General features: G+C 36.2%; 1 protein-coding gene across 3 annotated transcripts in view; it reads left to right on the forward strand.

Annotated features, from left to right (window-relative positions):
- AGBL1 (AGBL carboxypeptidase 1) overlaps window positions 1–8,496 on the forward strand; it is a 359,716-nt gene extending 351,220 nt beyond the window's left edge. For 2 of the 3 annotated variants that reach the window (XM_072402702.1, XM_072402704.1), the window contains one exon: window positions 6,016–8,496. In XM_072402702.1, coding sequence (XP_072258803.1) covers window positions 6,016–6,331 — 316 coding nt within the window. In that variant the 3' untranslated portion in view covers window positions 6,332–8,496. The remainder of the gene's footprint in view (window positions 1–6,015) is intronic. The other variant, XM_072402703.1, reaches the window with a different exon arrangement.
- Window positions 8,497–18,196: the final 9,700 nt, after the last annotated feature.

An 18,196-nucleotide genomic window follows, 5' to 3' on the forward strand; every position in this document is an offset into this window, starting at 1 on the left:
AAAAATTTCAGCTGAAGTGAATTATCAACCCTTATATTAAAGAACGCCTATCAAAAAACATCTTAAAGTCATTAAATTGACAGATTCACACCCCATCTAGAATAGTATGAAATTACATTGCTAATACATATTGCATATGATAATAGGACGAGGTTTCTCTCTAGATTTATTGAGACAGTGTTACAGTGTCAGAGTGAATCTTCCAATCTTCATATACTGTGTATATAATCTTTATACTCTGTACAGCTCTAATTCAGGATTAGCTTCATGGCTCATCTATTTAACAGATTACTTACACATTTGTTGTAAAGACTTTCTGAGCCATTTCATTGCTGTTTAATTAAGGTCTGACTTTACTTTTTCTTTGACTTAACCATTCACTGTACTTAGCTAATAAACTATAGCAAAGTATTGCATGTAAAGATTCCCAAAAGGGCAGAAAACCAAAAATGTTACTTTGACTTTAATTTATTTAGCTTTTTAAAATTTGTAGTCAAACTAGTTAAATCATTGGATGTCACTGATCATTTTTTTTCCAACAGAAACTTGAAGACACCAATGAATAGTTCCTTCTGTTGATTTAATATCTAACCTTGCTTTATCCATGGGATTTATGACATTTTATTTATCAAAAAGTTGTTTTGGCTATAAAAGTAATGACAAAGCTTGGATCTTTGCGGAAAAAAACATCCTACTAGACTGAGGTTAAAAAGAAACAGAACCATGTTATTATGGGTATAAAAACCCATTTTTTAGGTTTATTAGTACTGGGTTCCAAACAAAAGGGGTCTAATAGAAATTGCATTAAGTGAAATCTTATTTCAGAGAGTTTTTACAATGCATTTTTGAAATTATGGATGTGTGTCTGTGTTATGATTTACCTTTCATAACTGTCACAACAGTTCAGGCTAGTATGTACTGGGCAGATGTTCACCACAATCACTGATTTTCCACTAAGCAGACTAATCTACTAAAAAATTTAGATGAAAAGTCCTAAAGACACCTTGGATGTACCTACCATTGTAGGGAAGCCCATGATCATCCAGAAACATGGGCAACCTACCTAGAACTGCTGACCTCTGGTCTGAATTGTGGACCTATTGGGATCTTCTTTAATTTAGTAATATTATTTCAAAAAGAAACATGTTCCCCAACCGAACCACTAAAACCAATTTGCATGTTCACTAAACACTGGGCTGATTGTCAATGTCTATCTGGTGAATGGTTGGTCCATGATTTGATAATTTTTCATTTAGACTTGGAAAACCTCACTTTGGGCTCTAGTTAAAAAAATGGAATCAGACATTCCCATATTGGAATTTTCCAGATCCAATTGCTTCAATGGCTGTAATTGATTCCCACCAGGCAATGTTGGCTTCCCTGTTTTATAAATAAAGCCGTTTGTGAAAAATTGCAAGCAAAAAATCAACACCCAGTTCTGTACAAAAGACAAAAAAAAAAAAACTGGTAGTCATGATGACCATTTCAGCCTGGGAATGACCACTTGGGATTGAAAGTTAGTATTTTCGCAATAATCTTTTTAAATAGGCTTGATATTTCTTTACTTGCTTTTAAGGAACAAAAAAATATAAAATAAAATTGATTCCTCCTTTCTTTTTTTTGCACATACTGTAATTTTTATGTACTAAGCTATTTATTTTTTGCAATGTACCTTTCACTGTAGGCATGCCATTTTTCAACCCCATAAATAAGCTTTACTAATAGTTGTCAGCACTTGGTAGTTGTTTTGTTAGGTATTATATGTATCTGTTTTTTTTTTTTTTTTTTTTTGCAAAATTGTGTGCTTTGCCTTGCAGTGGCCCATAGAGTATACAGATACTAGAAACAATGTAATTCTTTTTCTCTAGCTTCCACTTCCTAAGCTTTATAGTTTACACTACTGTAGGCATGCCATTTTTCAACCCCATAAATAAGCTTTACTAATAGTTGTCAGCACTTGGTAGTTGTTTTGTTAGGTATTATATGTATCTGTTGTTTTTTTTTTTTTTTTTTGCAAAATTGTGTGCTTTGCCTTGCAGTGGCCCATAGAGTATACAGATACTAGAAACAATGTAATTCTTTTTCTCTAGCTTCCACTTCCTAAGCTTTATAGTTTACACTAATGCAGTGTGATTTTATTTAAATTCTGCACATACAATTTCATTTACATTTATTACATCTGAGTCTGCCTCTGGGGGAGCTGCTTTCTGTGATATGGAAAGCAAGTATCTAATAATTACTTTGCTGGCTTAATAAATATGTCAAGCTTGGGTGTAGCAAATTACATTCACAAGAGCTCTTTTTTTTTTGCTATTCACTTAAACATTCATCAGTCATGCTGTGCCAGATGTGGTGGATGCTGGGAAATTGCTGCCCTGTACCTTTTGAAATGATAAGAGTACAAGAGGTATGAAGAGCTCCAGGTGCAGAGATAATTTACAAACGCAAACAAGGATTCGCAGTGTATTTCAACTGCTCAAGGGTCATTTGAAGAAGTGTAAAAAAAATCTGTGCCAGCCTTTGCTTAAATGTACTATTTCCATTTGTGTTCCATAAGTTATGTACCAAAAATCTAAGAGCAGTTCTTTTGTAGATCAGACACTACCATATGACATTAGATTCCAAAGGAAAATAGTTGTTTTTTCCTAATGTACTGTCCCCAAAGTGGACTCTTTTTTTTGTCATAACATTTTAATTACCTTATATTTACTGAATTTGACTATTTTTTTTCTCAATTTGCTCAATGTCGTATAAATATTAGGGTCCAGCAAACAATTAAGCTGAACCTAATTTTAGAGTGAAGTTACCATTTCCATTGAAAAAATTGACCAATATTGCCTTGAATAATTGTTTTGTTAAATGTTCAATATTACCATAACTCAACATACCCCTTATGCTCATTCTATCATTGATACTAATTCTAATGCTCACTCATGCTTCAATTGAATTGATCCCAATGTTTTGGGTGATTTGTATCTGAATGAATTCCCAGTGAAGTCAATGATCAAAGGCAAATTCAACCAACACTACATGAGCAACGCTCAACCAATTAGGCACATGAACTGTAGGAGCTGTCTTAGCAAGCTGGCCAGATTTGCTCAGCCTTAAAGCATGGGCTTACCCAATATAAAAACCAGACCCTTTAATAGGATTGGGACCCTATTGGATAAAAAAAACGGGGCAGTATGCATCTGTGTCTCCAATCCTATCCATAAAAAGTCTTCTGGAATCATGTTTGCCAAGGAAGGAAGGGGACAAAAAGTATGTAGTCCTCCTTCCTTTTTGGCAAAAACCAGACCCCGTCTGTCTGCAGTGACACAAACCATATTGACATTAACACTAACCATAATGCTAAACATTTTCTTTCCTAACAAAGCCTCATATCATCACAATTCTACTAACTTTAGTTTCTTCAGCATATCAAAATCTTCCTGCTGATCTGATCTCAAAGTTTAGGTTGATTTAATACTGAACTAGAATCCCATTGAAGTCAATGACAGCGGCAAATTTAACCAACACTACATGAGAACCTGCCTGGGCTATGACAGGGCTGTAAGAGCTGTCATAGTCCAGGCAGGTTTGCTTAGCCTTACAGCATGGGCTTACCCAATATAGAAACCAGGGTTGAGTCCCTCTTGGATAGAAATTGGGGACAGCGACTATGTGTGTGTGTGTGTAGAATCTTTTTAGCCACAGAAGGAATGAGACAAAAAGCTTGTAGCATCCTTCTGTTTTGGGGAAAAAACAGACTTCTACCTGCCCCCAACAGCATAAACCATAATGCGAACTTGTGATTTCCTAACAAAGCCTCATTTAGGCATAAATCTACTAAATTACTCAAAAAAACTTTGGTTTCTCTGACATATCAAAATCTTCCTGCTGTTACAACAAACATCTAGTATAATTAAACCAAAGGATCCAGACTTCTATAAACACTTTGCTTTTGTTGTTTTTATAGACACTCATTTACTCATACAAACACTAAATGTTTAATTCAGTCACAACCTCTGATAAATTGGACACATCAGTAGCATTTCCTAAGGGTATCTTCTTGGCATGACATGAATAATTGTTGCAATGTAGGCCTTTGCAAATTTTCAATACTCAAATTCAGTATGAGTCTTATTCCAAAAGAAAACCCTGTATAAAATTGTTCTTCTTTTAACATACTAACATTCTTGTTTTAATAGCTTAACAAAAATAGAATACCACCGTTGTTTTTAACATCAGTACATTTTTTTAATTGTGTAAAAGTGCTAAAGACTCACTGGCTGGTTTATTTGAATTAATGCGATTCCTTTACTTTTATTGAATTTCTATATTCCAGTCTATTTTTCTGGATACTCATTTTATTTCATAATTTTTTTTCGCTTCATTTTAATGCCTAAGGGAGCTTAATTATTGGTAGGGGATAAAATATTGGACAGATTTTTTAGTAACAAGCGCATAATCAACATCTACTAATTGATCCCCATTTGCCTTCCTTGTTCCATCATTTAGGCTAGTCCATGTTTGAATATGCACCTACCTAACATTCTTGCTAGTCAGCTTGCAATGTACCAATTTCTCGTAAATAAAGTATAATATTTCAGAATGTTGTAAGGCATTTTTCTGCAGAAGTAAGAAAATATTTCATCAGTTTGTATCATAAGGTTACAAAGCTATCTCCAGAACTAGAGTGCAGTGCCCATTCAATCAGATGAATTTAGTGTCCTAAATGCTATGGCACACAGATATACAAATTTTAGTGGGCACTGCATATCTAGATAAAAAGTGGATGAAATTTAGGGAGAACTCAATTTTATTTTTTAAAGGTGGTGTAAATAATCAGTAAAAAAAGGCAGGATTGTAAGCTCTTCGGGGCAGGGTCCTATCCTCCACCTGTGTCACTGTCTTTATCTGTCTGTCATTTGCAACCCCTATTTAATGTACAGCGCTGTAAAATAGGTTGGCACTATATAAATCCTGTTTATGAATAATAATATTAGGAGGCAGTAAGGGTCAGAGAGGCTTTAGCATTATGGGGAAATAAGGATTTGACTGAACAGCTCGCCATGCAGCTATACCTACAGGGATTTTAAAGCTACTAAGGGCATGCTTAGGTATCTCTAGGCTGATTATATTTGGAAATGTGAGTTTTATTTATTGGTATTAGATGTATTATTGATCTTTGTCATATTATATTTGGTTGTATGTATAGATTTGTAGTTCTCAATCTACTCCTGAAGAAGTAAACTGGCTCCATGATCGGCATTGGGAATAAAAAAAAGAATTGAGAGTATTGTTTTTTGAAATGTTTTGTGATATATGAATGTACAACGGTTATCTATAATAAAAAATATTAGGCTTTCAGGTAAAATTGTATGATAAATTCTTGTCTTAAAAGTTCCGATTTTTGTTTGGTGAAATAAATTTTGGCATATTTGTTTTTTCTTGGATATGGCAAAGACTTAAGTAATCTGCTAGAAACCATCCGTTTTTCTATATCTGTAGGTATACCTTATAGCTGCAACTGTTTTTAATTTTTCTAAAAATAGTCTCTAACTAGTAATGCCTCCTTAGTTTACGACCCTCCTGATTATATGGTTAGAGACACCACTGCCATAAAAGTAAAGGTCCGTCTCTGGATTGTAAAATGAGTCTGGTAGGTATGATCAAGGAGTTATAACATGAGCCTTGTCGTAGCATTAAATTCTGAAATACTCAATCAACACCCCAGTAATAAAATAACTTATGACTATTTCAGCTGTATGACACTGGATACATATTCTGTGTGTGAGACAAATATCTTGTCTGTTTAATGGGATGCTAAAAAATAGATAAAACAGTTCCACGAATGGAAGACAATAGCAATTTTTTTTAGTTTTGAGGACAAGCAGAATATAAATTTTGCAGTGCAGTTAAGTAATTACACAGTATAATTGCTTAATCCCTTTTCTGTGCTGGAAATGGATTGGTATCTGAAGTGTTTAATCATGTGCGCGGCCCTTATTCTTGTTCTTTTGTCATTTTTAGCAGTGTTGAAACCGACGATGAACCGCCATGCGAAGAGGAGATTGATTACAATACAGATAGCTGTTCAGATGAGGACGTTTTAGAGTTGGACACCAAAGTTGAAGACGGTGTGAAAGAAGAAAAGAATGGTGCAGAAAAAGAGCTGAGATCAGAGAACAAAGAGGATGTATTTGCCTCAAAGTACAATTGCCCCACAAGGAAATCTGTCGCAATTCCAGCCAAACATAGTTGCTCCCCAGAAGTTTCCTGCCCCCTCAGTGAGCAGAACTGTGAGCACTCCAGCAAAACACAAATGGGACATCATTATCTTTATTAACATAGTGTACATAAGTGTAAATTTGTGCCCTGCTGGTAAATAATATTAGGTTTTTGTAAAAAGTGAACTAACTCATTAATGTAATGCACCCAATAGCAATAAATCAATTGGAAACATCTCCCTATGGTCATACTAAAGGCTATTCGGTGCTGAATGTTAGTTTCTTGAGACAAACCACATCATATTGTGCCATGCTACACGGATGTGTTCTGTTTGGTACTCCATTTTATCTCCATTTTAGGAGCTGGACAATAGGATTCTGCTAGGAATCTTGACTGCACAAAGTAATAATATGTCTGGTCATTGGGCAGTTGTCAAGACACTGACAGTAATGAGATCCTGAAATCTTCTAGTCCAGTGTTTCTTTACAGTTTTAACTTGGGGGAATTCTTTCAAATGATTTCTAGGTCTTCTATGTTTCTATAATCACTATATCCAAAGTTCACAAAACATTTATAATATATTTGGTGGTTAATTGAAAGAATGCCTCCTACAGAGCTGACCTTTCAGATAGCCAAAAAGATAATTGCTATCAATTAAACTGACCAGAGAGCTACAAACTGCTCATTGCTTAAGGAAGCTGTTACAAATTTTACAGGAACCCTGAAAAAAACATTGTTCTAATCTTCCCTATTAATCTAAAATATTATGTTTCATGTTACTGCTTAGATATATTCTCATTACATCCTTTCCACTTGGATCAATGACCATCATCAGAGTAATCTCCCACCAAGGGCTCTATCCTTTACCTACTTTGTCTGTAACAAAAACAAAAAAGCGTGTACAAATTATGGCTTTGCTATCAACACCCAACTTCAATATACCATACCCCATGATGGCCATTAAAACACCAATCTAACCACAAAGCACTGTCCTCTAGTTCCCCCATGGACTACAGGTCCTCAAGGGCTTCACCTGCTTTTTTCATCCAAGGGGTGTGCTACCACCTTGATCTGATTGCTCCCAGCTCCCTCATACTGACTCGGGTACAACACTAGTTACCATGCAACCCCTTACCAAACTTCACTCCCGCAAGTCACCATCCTCTTCAACCCAACCGTTATTTAGACACCACACCTAGGGTGATTTCCCACCACCAAAACAATAATCAACTACAGCCCTTTGAAGGACCAGTGACCCCACTTCCAGTCAACTATTCTCCTCCCTTCTATTCCCCCACTCCAGCTAAGGTGGGTGGGTGGATCGCATCACTCTTTCAGCCAGTTCACCCCTGACCTCACTTTCTCTACCTTATACCTTCTCATTCCCACCCCTCTATTTGCATTTTCCATTTTTCACCACCTTTACCTTACTCTTACTCCCCCTTCTTCACCACCATTAACGCCATCCTGTCTGCCTCCCTCAGCCCCTTTTCATTCTTCTGTCTTGACAAAAGATTTCATCGTAAATCAATGTATTACCCTGGATTCTGCCATATGGTGCATTTGAACATCAGAATGCCTGACAACGGGATTATAACACGCTGAAACACACTCTTAAAAAGCTGTGAGTTCTGTGGAAGCTTTCTATGATCCACACTGCTTAAGCTTAAAAAAAATTATTGCAACCATAACAGATGCTAGGCTGGGGAATTCCCTTGTGCCATCACCCTCAGAAAACCTAATACTCAATACTAGTTTTTACAATACATTAGTTTATCATGTTTAATTGATAGCAGCAATGGTTTGTAATTTCAAACACATGATCAATCTTTTTTTTTTTTTTTTAGAGAAGGCTAGGTAGTTATTTCCTATTCATTTTTTTATGTTCTATGAAAAGGGTTAAGAACATGACAAAATGTGCAGAAGTGTATACTTTCTTATTGTAACATAAACTGTGCAGAAATGTGTCTACGTCTGCAAACCTATTACTTTCAAATGTATATTTATCACACAAATAGATGTATAGGATTTTTGGGTGATTCTGAAAATGTACTAATTGGTATTATCTTTGTTTGCTGTGCAGATACTTTTATTTATAATTTATGTATGTAGTAATTCTGAATGAGCTGTAGGAATTATTTCCTTTTACTAATACAAATATGAACCTGTTGTATTTTCCAGTATTAGGACACTATGTTTAACAAATGCATATGGTGACACACCAAGCATTTATAACTTAAGTATGAAAAGGTATATCAATTGATGTAATAAAAAAATAATTGAAGTGACTTTTTTTGTTTTTTGGTAATGTTTTTTGAGCTGCCGAATAGCACACAAATTTTGTTTAGCATAGTCTCTGAGAAGGCAAAGCATTTAACTGCCAGAAGCAGTTGCTTTTTTTTTTCACCCATGCAGGGCAAATCAGCAGGTTCACTTTAATGTTGTCCCCACCAACATCTGAATGTTGGTGAATCCCCCATGAATGTTGGTGAATCTTTTTTTATTCTTTTGGCTTCCATTTAGAGGAATTTAAGAAAAAACTGCTGCTTCCAAATGTAGAAGACTACACAACCTTCCCTAAAGTCTATACATATCAATCACATATCATATAAAATTAAGCCCTGGAGATTAATCCAGGGTTCTTTAGATATAACACCATCACCCTTTCAAAGACTTTCTTACCAGCAACCATCTTACATCAGGAAAGAAAAAAACATTTTTTTTAACTCTTAAATTTGAACTCTTAGTAGATCCTCTACAGTTCCTTCCCTCTTAGTTTAAGCTCTAAAACTGAGCTACTGGCCACTTGGATCATATGGGATGGGGGGGGGGGAGGTCCAGAGGTCCTCAAGGAGTGAACCCACAACAATTGTGTATATTTTACAGTCATAGGTGTAGAAAAAGATTTACATATTTATAATTATTACACAGTATTTATATAGTGCCAACATATTACAAATGTTTGTAGTTAGCTGAACACTGTGATCTTCTTTCATTGTGTAATAAAAGGGTTTAAAATAGAAGTTATTGGGGTTCTCCCCTATCCTTAGAGTTATAGAAGGATGCCAGCCCCAGATAAATTATCCACTTTAAATAGAGAACAGAAAAGGGGTGCTCTTTGAGGCATACAAATTTACTTGTACAATAGTGACAATTGATAGATAAAAAAGTGAAGTTTGGCTCTTTACAAAAAATACTACTGCACCATATAAAGATTTCAGCCATATCTGCTTATAGTAAGGATGTCTATTCTATAATTTCAGCAATCTAAGGTCCTTATGCCTTTCACCACAATACTCTTCTTCAGGGGTAATAGAGACAGGCAATATGAACTCAATTGGAAAGTAACACTTAATATATATTGTATACATTTAACACACATAAAAAAATACACTATACAAATACAATATATATTGATTAAGTGTTACTTTGCGATAGTACAGAAAAGGGCCAAAATTCACTTTTTGTCTATTTATTAATTGTTGCTATTGTAAACTGAATTTGTATGCCTGAAAAGCCCCCTTTTCTGTTCTCTTTACTTTGAATTGTATTGTGTAATAGAAAGGGCAGCAAGTCTGAAAGTCTGGCTTGAATCCTGGCTGGAAGTCCATCGTCATTTAGTCCGTTCCTCTCCAGCCTATCCTGTGTTATCCTTATTTTTTTCAATATCCTTTTACTTTTTTTTTCAATAAAGAAAGCTTAGCATCACAAGCAGTCTAAACCATTGATACAAGGCAGGATGGATCCATGCTTTCATGTTGTAAGTACAGTTCCATTTTAACGCAGACCTGTTGTTAAAAGATAATGTAAACCAGTGGTCCCCATCCCCCAGGCTGCGAACGGGTGCAGGTTCATGGTTGGTGAGTTGGGGACGGCAATTGACAGGAGGCAGAAGCGCCGGTACATACCGGGCCATGCTGTCAGAAAGGTTGGGGACTATTGATGTAAACTACCATTTCTTACCTTGTTTTAAGATACCCAGTTTGCCTGGTTGGTGTTCTCATTCTCCGTCTTTAATACCTTCTAAGTCTCTGAACCAGAATGAGTATGCAGCTCAGGTGTTCAGCTGATTGACATACTTTGTGCCGCAGTTACCTGCTTGCTTCACGTGTGTAACTGAAAACTACAGAAACCAAAAGATCAGCTTTGTATTCAGCCAATTACTATTCTTTGCAACATCAGCTTTCATAATCTCTCAGTGATAAGTCCACTTTAAAGCAGGAAACGGCACAGTGGGGATGATGACTTGAAAAGGAACATTTTGAGAACAGATGAAACAACCGTGTAATTCTGAGTAATATATTCTCGCTATAAGCAGGATATAAACTCTGTAAATCTTGATTTGTAAATGAATAATCACAAGCCATTCCCCTCTGTGTATAACATATTGAATGAGCAGGTCTTGTAAGAACCAAGCAGCTGTGAGGGAGAAATCATTGGGGCCTAATCTGAGGTTTAGCAATGTTCTCTGATAACCTCCTTGTGTTTCCCAGCTTGTAGCAGAAAGCATGCCGTACTGTATCAGACATAAAAGCAACCAGCCATTAATACTCTTGGTTTTCTTACTCATTTCAATGTATTTTCCTTCTCTCTGGCAGCCTGTAGAGGTCAGGAAAGGTCTTTTAATATTAGTTCAAGTTATTAGCATTCTCTGCAAGCAAGATTAATTACCAACAGGCCTTCTCCTCCCAGGTAAAATGTCAGACCTTAATACAAAGCAGAGTGTTAAACAACTTTTCTTTAGCCGTTGTTTATTTTTTTTACATTTTTGCCTATATATTGTGTTTCTTTTTTATTTCTGCTTTATTCTATGTTTTTTTTATAGATAAAAAAAACAAGGTTGTTGTGTTAAGATTCAGCTAAGGAACATGCTATCCATGGGTGCATATATATGTTATATAAAATACATTTTTATATAGTTTGGAAGGTTAGAATGTATTTTAGGAAACATGTTGGCTTTTTCCCCTAAGATTATAAGCTCTTTTGCCAGTTTTTGATTTTATGAAATGTTCATTAAAACATAGTGAAAACAACTATGTGCTAGACAATATGCAGATGAATACAACAAAGTTCAAGTTAAGCAGGCAAAAGGTTAACTCTATAGCCTTCTTAAAGTTTTTTATGTACATGTAGTTTTGCTTTGGTTTTTTTTTACTTTTTACTACTATTTATTTTTAATGATTTAGGCATAAAATATATAATTGCAAAAAAGTAGAAATCATTGAGAAGATTTTACCTAATTTCCTTTTTTTTAATATACATATATATATATTTATTGGCAGAAAATAAAACAACTTACAGAATCCCACGAGACATAGTAACATATAAATAAACAAAAAAAGAAAAGAAAAAAACAATCTGACATGGGACAATCATAAGAAACTGGAGTAATAAAATGAACAAAATTACAAATATAGTATACAGTAAACAATAAACACAACAGAAAATACTTCTGCCAGTCCCCCATTTTCCATGTTCCAATAATAAAGTAGGAATATCAAATAACAAGAAAACCTAACGATAGGAAAAACCAAACAAAAATCCCTTTCATAGAACCAATAAAATTATGTAAATAAAGATCTCAGATGCTATTTTCTTTGCTACATCTAAGTTCTTGCCCCTTTGACAGTCTTTGACCACTGGGCAAGAAAAAAGAGGAGTAAGATGTTATTGAGAACTCTAGCAGAGAGAGTTATTTTTAAAACTGCCCCATAGTGCACTATGCTACATGTGCTGTTGTTGCATTGAATCACATGCAAAGATTGAAAACACTGTTGAGCAATTAGCTTCTAATGACCCATTAACACTTTTGCACTGTGTGACCCTGTGGTCAATGCAAATAAACTGTAAGCAAAGTTTTATTGGGTCCTTAGAAGCCTATTTAAGGCAAAAAATGTAATTTAACCCTAAGGGTGGCTAGGAAAGGAAGATCTCCATTCTGTACCATACCGATCTGCATGTCTTGTCTCAACATTGTCGGAAGATGGGGGCATCTACATCCTGACAAATGTTCTACAATTTCCAATATTGACTATTATAAAACATTTACTTATATTTAATATTTTTCTCTAGGTAACATTAATTCACCACTTTTCTAAAGGACTGTCACAAGTCCTAACAAAACTGTCCAAGTGCATAAGGGTTGGTATTAGCTAAGTTACGTAGCAAGTCAGGTTGAAAAAAAAACATAGGTCTATCAAGTCCCACCACTAGGGAAATAAACATATTTTAGATATTAAACCCTATAGACATGGTTGGTCCAGAGGAAGGCAAAAAACCCTGGTACAATTTGCTTCCTGATTCCATAAGATAATCGCATGTTACCTGGAGTCTGTTATTTTTACTTTTAAGCTTTAATCCCCAGTTATATTTTGTGTTTTTAGAAAAGCAATAGTTCTTATATTTATTAATAAACTTAAAAAAAAAATATATTATATGAAGGTTTCTTTGTAGTGGACGATCATCCCGCCCGCACCAACGTCACCGGTAAAGTACGCAGATCTCACGTCTCCGCAGTTCGTGGTTATAGCTGGAAGAAGACAGACATGTCCCCAGGACCTGAGGGGGCTAGCAGGACGCCGGAGGACAGCGACGGAGCAAGGCAAGTGGGGTTTTTTTCATGTTAAAGCAACTCCAAGTGTGGCTCGGGATTACCGCTTTCTGCACCTAAAATCCACCCCGAGTCACACTCAGGATTAAGAACTCTTGTTCTTTGTAATATTATGAAAGTGAATAATTGGAAAGAGAGTTCTCTATATGGACCATTTATATATTTATACAGGGTGATCCCTCCTTAAATGTCTTCTTTTAAGAGAGAATAAATTCAGTTCATCTAATCTCTCCTCACAGCTTGGTAGGGCAATGTGCTTGCTGTCTCCATGCTAAAGAGATAACCACTCACATACCTGGCAAAAATGGTACTATTTATAAAGGGTGCATTTTGTTCTTTTAAAGAAAAGTTTACCCTTCCTAGCAGTAACCAGCTGAAAGTGGTAACTCCGAGCCACACTCCAGGTAGTTAAAAACATTAAAAATAAATACTTACCAGGTCCCACCAGCGTCCTTCAGTGTCCTGCCCATCATATCCCATCCTCCGGCCGCGTCCTCTTCCTTCGAGTTCCTGGTGATGTTAGTGCATGTGTCGGTGTGTGCGAGGGAGCGTGGCAGGAATTTCAAATTATTTTGTATTGGATTCACCAATAGACATTGACAACAAATGTTTCAAGAAATACGAGCAAGAATACTAATGGTACATGAATACTAAGTTAATAGCAGTTGGGTTATTTTCTGTGTGTACCTTCAAAATAAGTGTGCTTTTTATATTTATCTAATTGTAAAGCAATTAGTTTAATGACCATATGGCAACCACAACATATTCTGAAGAAATCTGTTCAGAAATAGGACCTTAATGAAAATAGCCTGCCAATGATAAAGACCTTTGTTTCCAGAGGGTCATTCAAAAATAAAATTAACTTAAATATATAAAGCTTTTAGATATAACCACTTTGGTCTTATTATTATTAAACAGTATTTATATTGCCAACATAAAATATGGTTTTTATATTGCTGTACAATAAATATGGTTTTTAAATGACAGACCGATACAAACAATGAAACTTTGAGAGAACCCTGCACAGAGGAGCTTACAATCTAAGAGGTGGGGGAAGTAGCACACAATGGGAGGGGGATATGGAGTGGTGGGTAGATAGTGAAGGTTTTAAAAGACAGAAGAAGATGGAAGTTTGCAAAGATGGGATTTAAGAGCTCTTTTAAATGTGCAGAAAGAAGAAGCAAGCCCAATAGGATGTGGAAGACCATTCCAGGGAGTCAGGGCAGCTCTAGAAATGTCCTGGAACCGTGCGTGTGACCAGGATATTGAAATGAAATTGCTAATCAGGCCTATATATATAAAAAAATCAAGAACAGATACTCTGTTACCTGCACATGGTAATTGGCAGAACATTTAAGAATGCTAACTGAAACTTGAAACTCCTTTCAAGTTTCTTTTAATGGTAATTCCTCTTCGCCCACTTCTCCTCCCTGTTGGTGTTCCCCAAGGGTCAGTCCTTGGACCGGTTCTCTTTTCTCTTTACACCTCCTCTCTCATATCCTCCTTTGGCTTACAGTACCATCTGTATGCTGATGACATTCAAATTTATCTGTCCACCCCTGACCTGTCTCCCTCAGTCCTGGATAAGGTCTCATGCTGCCTGTCAGCCATCTCATCATGGATGTCTGACCGATTCCTGAAACTCAACCTGGATAAAACAGAACTCATCACCATCCCCCCCTCAAATTCCAAATCCCCCCCTGACATATATCTAACTGTTAACAACACTGTTATTCGGCCCTCCCCTCAGGCACGGATACAAGACTTCTCTAGAGCTGCTCCAACTCTCTGGAATGGTCTTCCTCGTCCTATTCGGCTTGCTCCTATTTTCTGCTCATCATCAAAACCCATTTTTTCAAACTTGCCTACCCGTCTTCTTCTGTCTTTTGAAACCATCACTACTTCCCATCACTACATATCTCCCATCCTATTGTGTGTGAAATTCCTCCACCTACTAGATTGTAAGCTCTTCGGGGCAGGGTCCTCTCCTCCTGTATCCCTGTCTGTATTAGTCTGTCATTTGCAATCCCTATTTAATGTATAGCGCTGTGTAATATGTTGGCGCTATATAAATCCTGTTTATTATTATTATTAATAATAATAATAATAATAATAATAATAATAATCTACTGAATACATATAAAGTGCAAATCCATTTGTCCCAAAGACATTTGAAGTAAATATGTGAAAATTCCAAAATATCAGCAGACAATGGATTAAAACTCACTTTTTAAATTATACCCAATTACATTCAAAGAAATCTGAAAAAACACAGTGAGCAGCCCAACTTCCTTCAGTAAGTCACCTCCAATGTGAGCAATGGGTACGAGAATCAGGTTTTTTTCTGTGTATTATCAGTTGAGTGTGGAGTATTTACTTATGCTACAAAATAATGATGTTCACTAGGTTCATGTTTGGGAAGGTTTCACTTCCATGAGACAGATGTCAATGTTTCCTTTACAAGAATGTAATTTTCTATTACTATAAAAATACTGTGGCTTGAATTTCTTTAACAGTTGGGTTCCACTAGGTTTGATGAAAAACATTGTTGTAGAGCAAAAACATCTGTTCAGATCAAATCATACAGATGGATAGATACTGTAACATGTTAAACGAATCTATTTTAAAACAGACTATGAATTCAAATGCAAAGTATGATTGTTAGTTAAACCCCTGCCTCCAATGTAAAAATGATGCAAAAATAAAAATTAAAACAAATAAATATACATTAAAACCATTGGTTTTCACTTATTTAATGCTGTATTTTAAAACATGTAGACTGTTTATAGGAATAGATGGGCTATTGCTGGACAAGGAGGATTTATGATGTATATAATCAAAATGGGTATGACTTTGAAACAAAGGTAATTCTGTTTCAGTTTTCTCTGTACCTCCTATGTTGTGTCAATCAGGCTATCTGCACCACTGAATTTATGGAGCATAGGAGACTTTTCTAAATTTTCTATGAGTCACTAATTAAGGCTTGCAAATGAATGGTCTTTCCTTCCAAGAATATCTTCTCCCGAACAATGTATTTACCTAAATTTTTCAATAATGTTGGAGTCTTTAAAAGCTTTGCAGCAGTTTCAGTGTAAAACTTGAGTGGTCAGATAGAAATGAGTTCTGGTTATCAGGGCCATGCAGCTACCACAGTGGCTAAAGAAATATCCGGCACACAACCAGCAAGAGGGTCAAGCATTTTTTACCCAGGGTCTTCCCAAAAGGCACAGGACCTGCCTTTCAGAGATTTCATCCAGTTATTAAAAAGTAATTTACAAAAAAAAAAAATAATTTGTTAGAGCATGGTCCAAACCCTGATTAACCACCTGGGCGATACACTGATGTCTAGATTTCTGTTCCAAAAGCGTTACACTGTTTTTCATGAAATTTTTTTTTTTTTAAATTGTAGACCCCTTGTCATTGGTGCCATGACAAGAAGAATATTGTATTTTCAGGGTTCCGCATTCTCATAACTATAGGCAGTTAGTACATGATGATATTCAGCATAATGATTATGTGTGGATTACCACATCTGGAAAAAAGTGAGAGAAGAAGGAGTTGTTACAGCAATTGGAGCTGATTTGTTTTTTATTATGTCAAAAACTACATAGAAGTGGAATGCGGTTTTGTTTTTTAGTGATCAATAGCATTTGGATTACAATCATTAAAATCCCTTGGATGAGTTTTCCTTTTAAATCATGGAAAACTGGCCAATAGGTAAAATATTATGCCTGTCATTGCTATGTACATTCCTTAACTGAACTTGCTCCCGGGCTCAGGAAATTGCTATTTTTAATCCTGCCAAGAAGTCAGAAGGGTTATCTGTAAGTCATATTACCCGTGGGTCAGAAAAACAAAATATATTACACTTTTTCTTTTTGGTCCAAGGTGTCTCATTTAAATATATACATATTCATTATCCTTGGCTTAAACTTATGCAGGTTTGCATTTTTGCAAGTGTAGTTAGATTTATTAACACAACCCATAAAATCTTTATTAAAATAATATTCTTACCAAATCCCAAACTGATCCATGATTAAACCACATCACCAGCATACATGAATCATTGAGTATTGGCATTTCTGGATACTAGGAAAGGCAGACAAGGAATCCCAAGATACTTGGGGACAAATGATTCATTTCAAATAATATAGAGCAGGTTGCAGAGACCTGAAGCATATGGGTCGGCGGTAAATGAAGGAAACCATGAAGATAATACTAGCTATATATTAAGTAATATCAAGAATGGATAAGAAAAATGCTTATCATTTTCAACTGATACTTGGGTAATTGATTTTTCGGAACATATATGTATTTTTTAAATTTTTTTTTAATCAGATCTAATATTGAACAAGTGTATGTCACACTAAATGCCTATAAAATATACATGTACTCCTATGTTAAAGGGTTCAAATGAAACAATACATTTAATAAGGAAAAATTCTATGCACAGTTCAACGATTACATATGAAATAATGTGGGTATACCATATTTCTTTTAATCTTTAAGATATATATTGTCCATTGAAGAACATAAACGTGGGTCTCCTGATGTGTTTTGACAATAGACTTCTTCAGAGAAGCTGGAGCAATCAAGACAGAAAAGGGGGATGCTGCAGCCTTTTTTTCTACCCTTTTATGTAAAGTAAAAAAAGTTTTGGTCTGCTTTAACCCCCTGAGCAGTATTCCAGAGTGTGGCTCGGGGTAAAAAAACATGCTGAAAGTGGTAACCCCGAGCCACACTCTGGATAGCTAAAAAAAATAAAAAAAAAACACTTACCTGGTCCCATCGCCATCCTGCCCATCGGATCCCATCCTCTGGCCTCGTCCTCTTCTTCTTACGATCTTCCGCCGGCGAGTTCACTGACGTTCCCTGGGAGTTCTCGATGCGCGCAGAAGTCGGGAAATTCAAAAAATTTTGTATTAGATTCAATACAAAATAACTGTATTGAATCCAACACAAAGTAATTAATAATGGAAGAACTTTGGCGGCAGGGAACTCAAACTAAACATGCCCCTCGACAAGGCAGACGACTGCCTCGCCCCCCAGGGGTACAAGAGGTGCACGCACCTTATCCAACAGGACCCCTGGGATGTGCTGTGCTATACACGCCCGCAGGAGTGCTGAAGGCAAGTGCAGCACTGTCTATGTCTGCAAGGCATGCTGGGGATGCCGTTTGGCCAACCAGTAGTTCGGCTGGAATGGAGCCCTCTGCCAGGACAAGGAGACATGCTGCGAGCAGAGCAGCAGCAGCCTCGGCCACATTGCCTGCTGCAGCAGTCTCTGCCTCGCTGTCCGCGATCCCTGAGGACACTGCGGGCTCGCCGGCCAGGTAAGTACCTTACGAGGAGATTTGTGAATAAAGGTAGTCCC

This window comes from Pyxicephalus adspersus, chromosome 2, assembly GCF_032062135.1.
Source record: "Pyxicephalus adspersus chromosome 2, UCB_Pads_2.0, whole genome shotgun sequence".
NCBI classification, from domain to species: domain Eukaryota; kingdom Metazoa; phylum Chordata; class Amphibia; order Anura; family Pyxicephalidae; genus Pyxicephalus; species Pyxicephalus adspersus.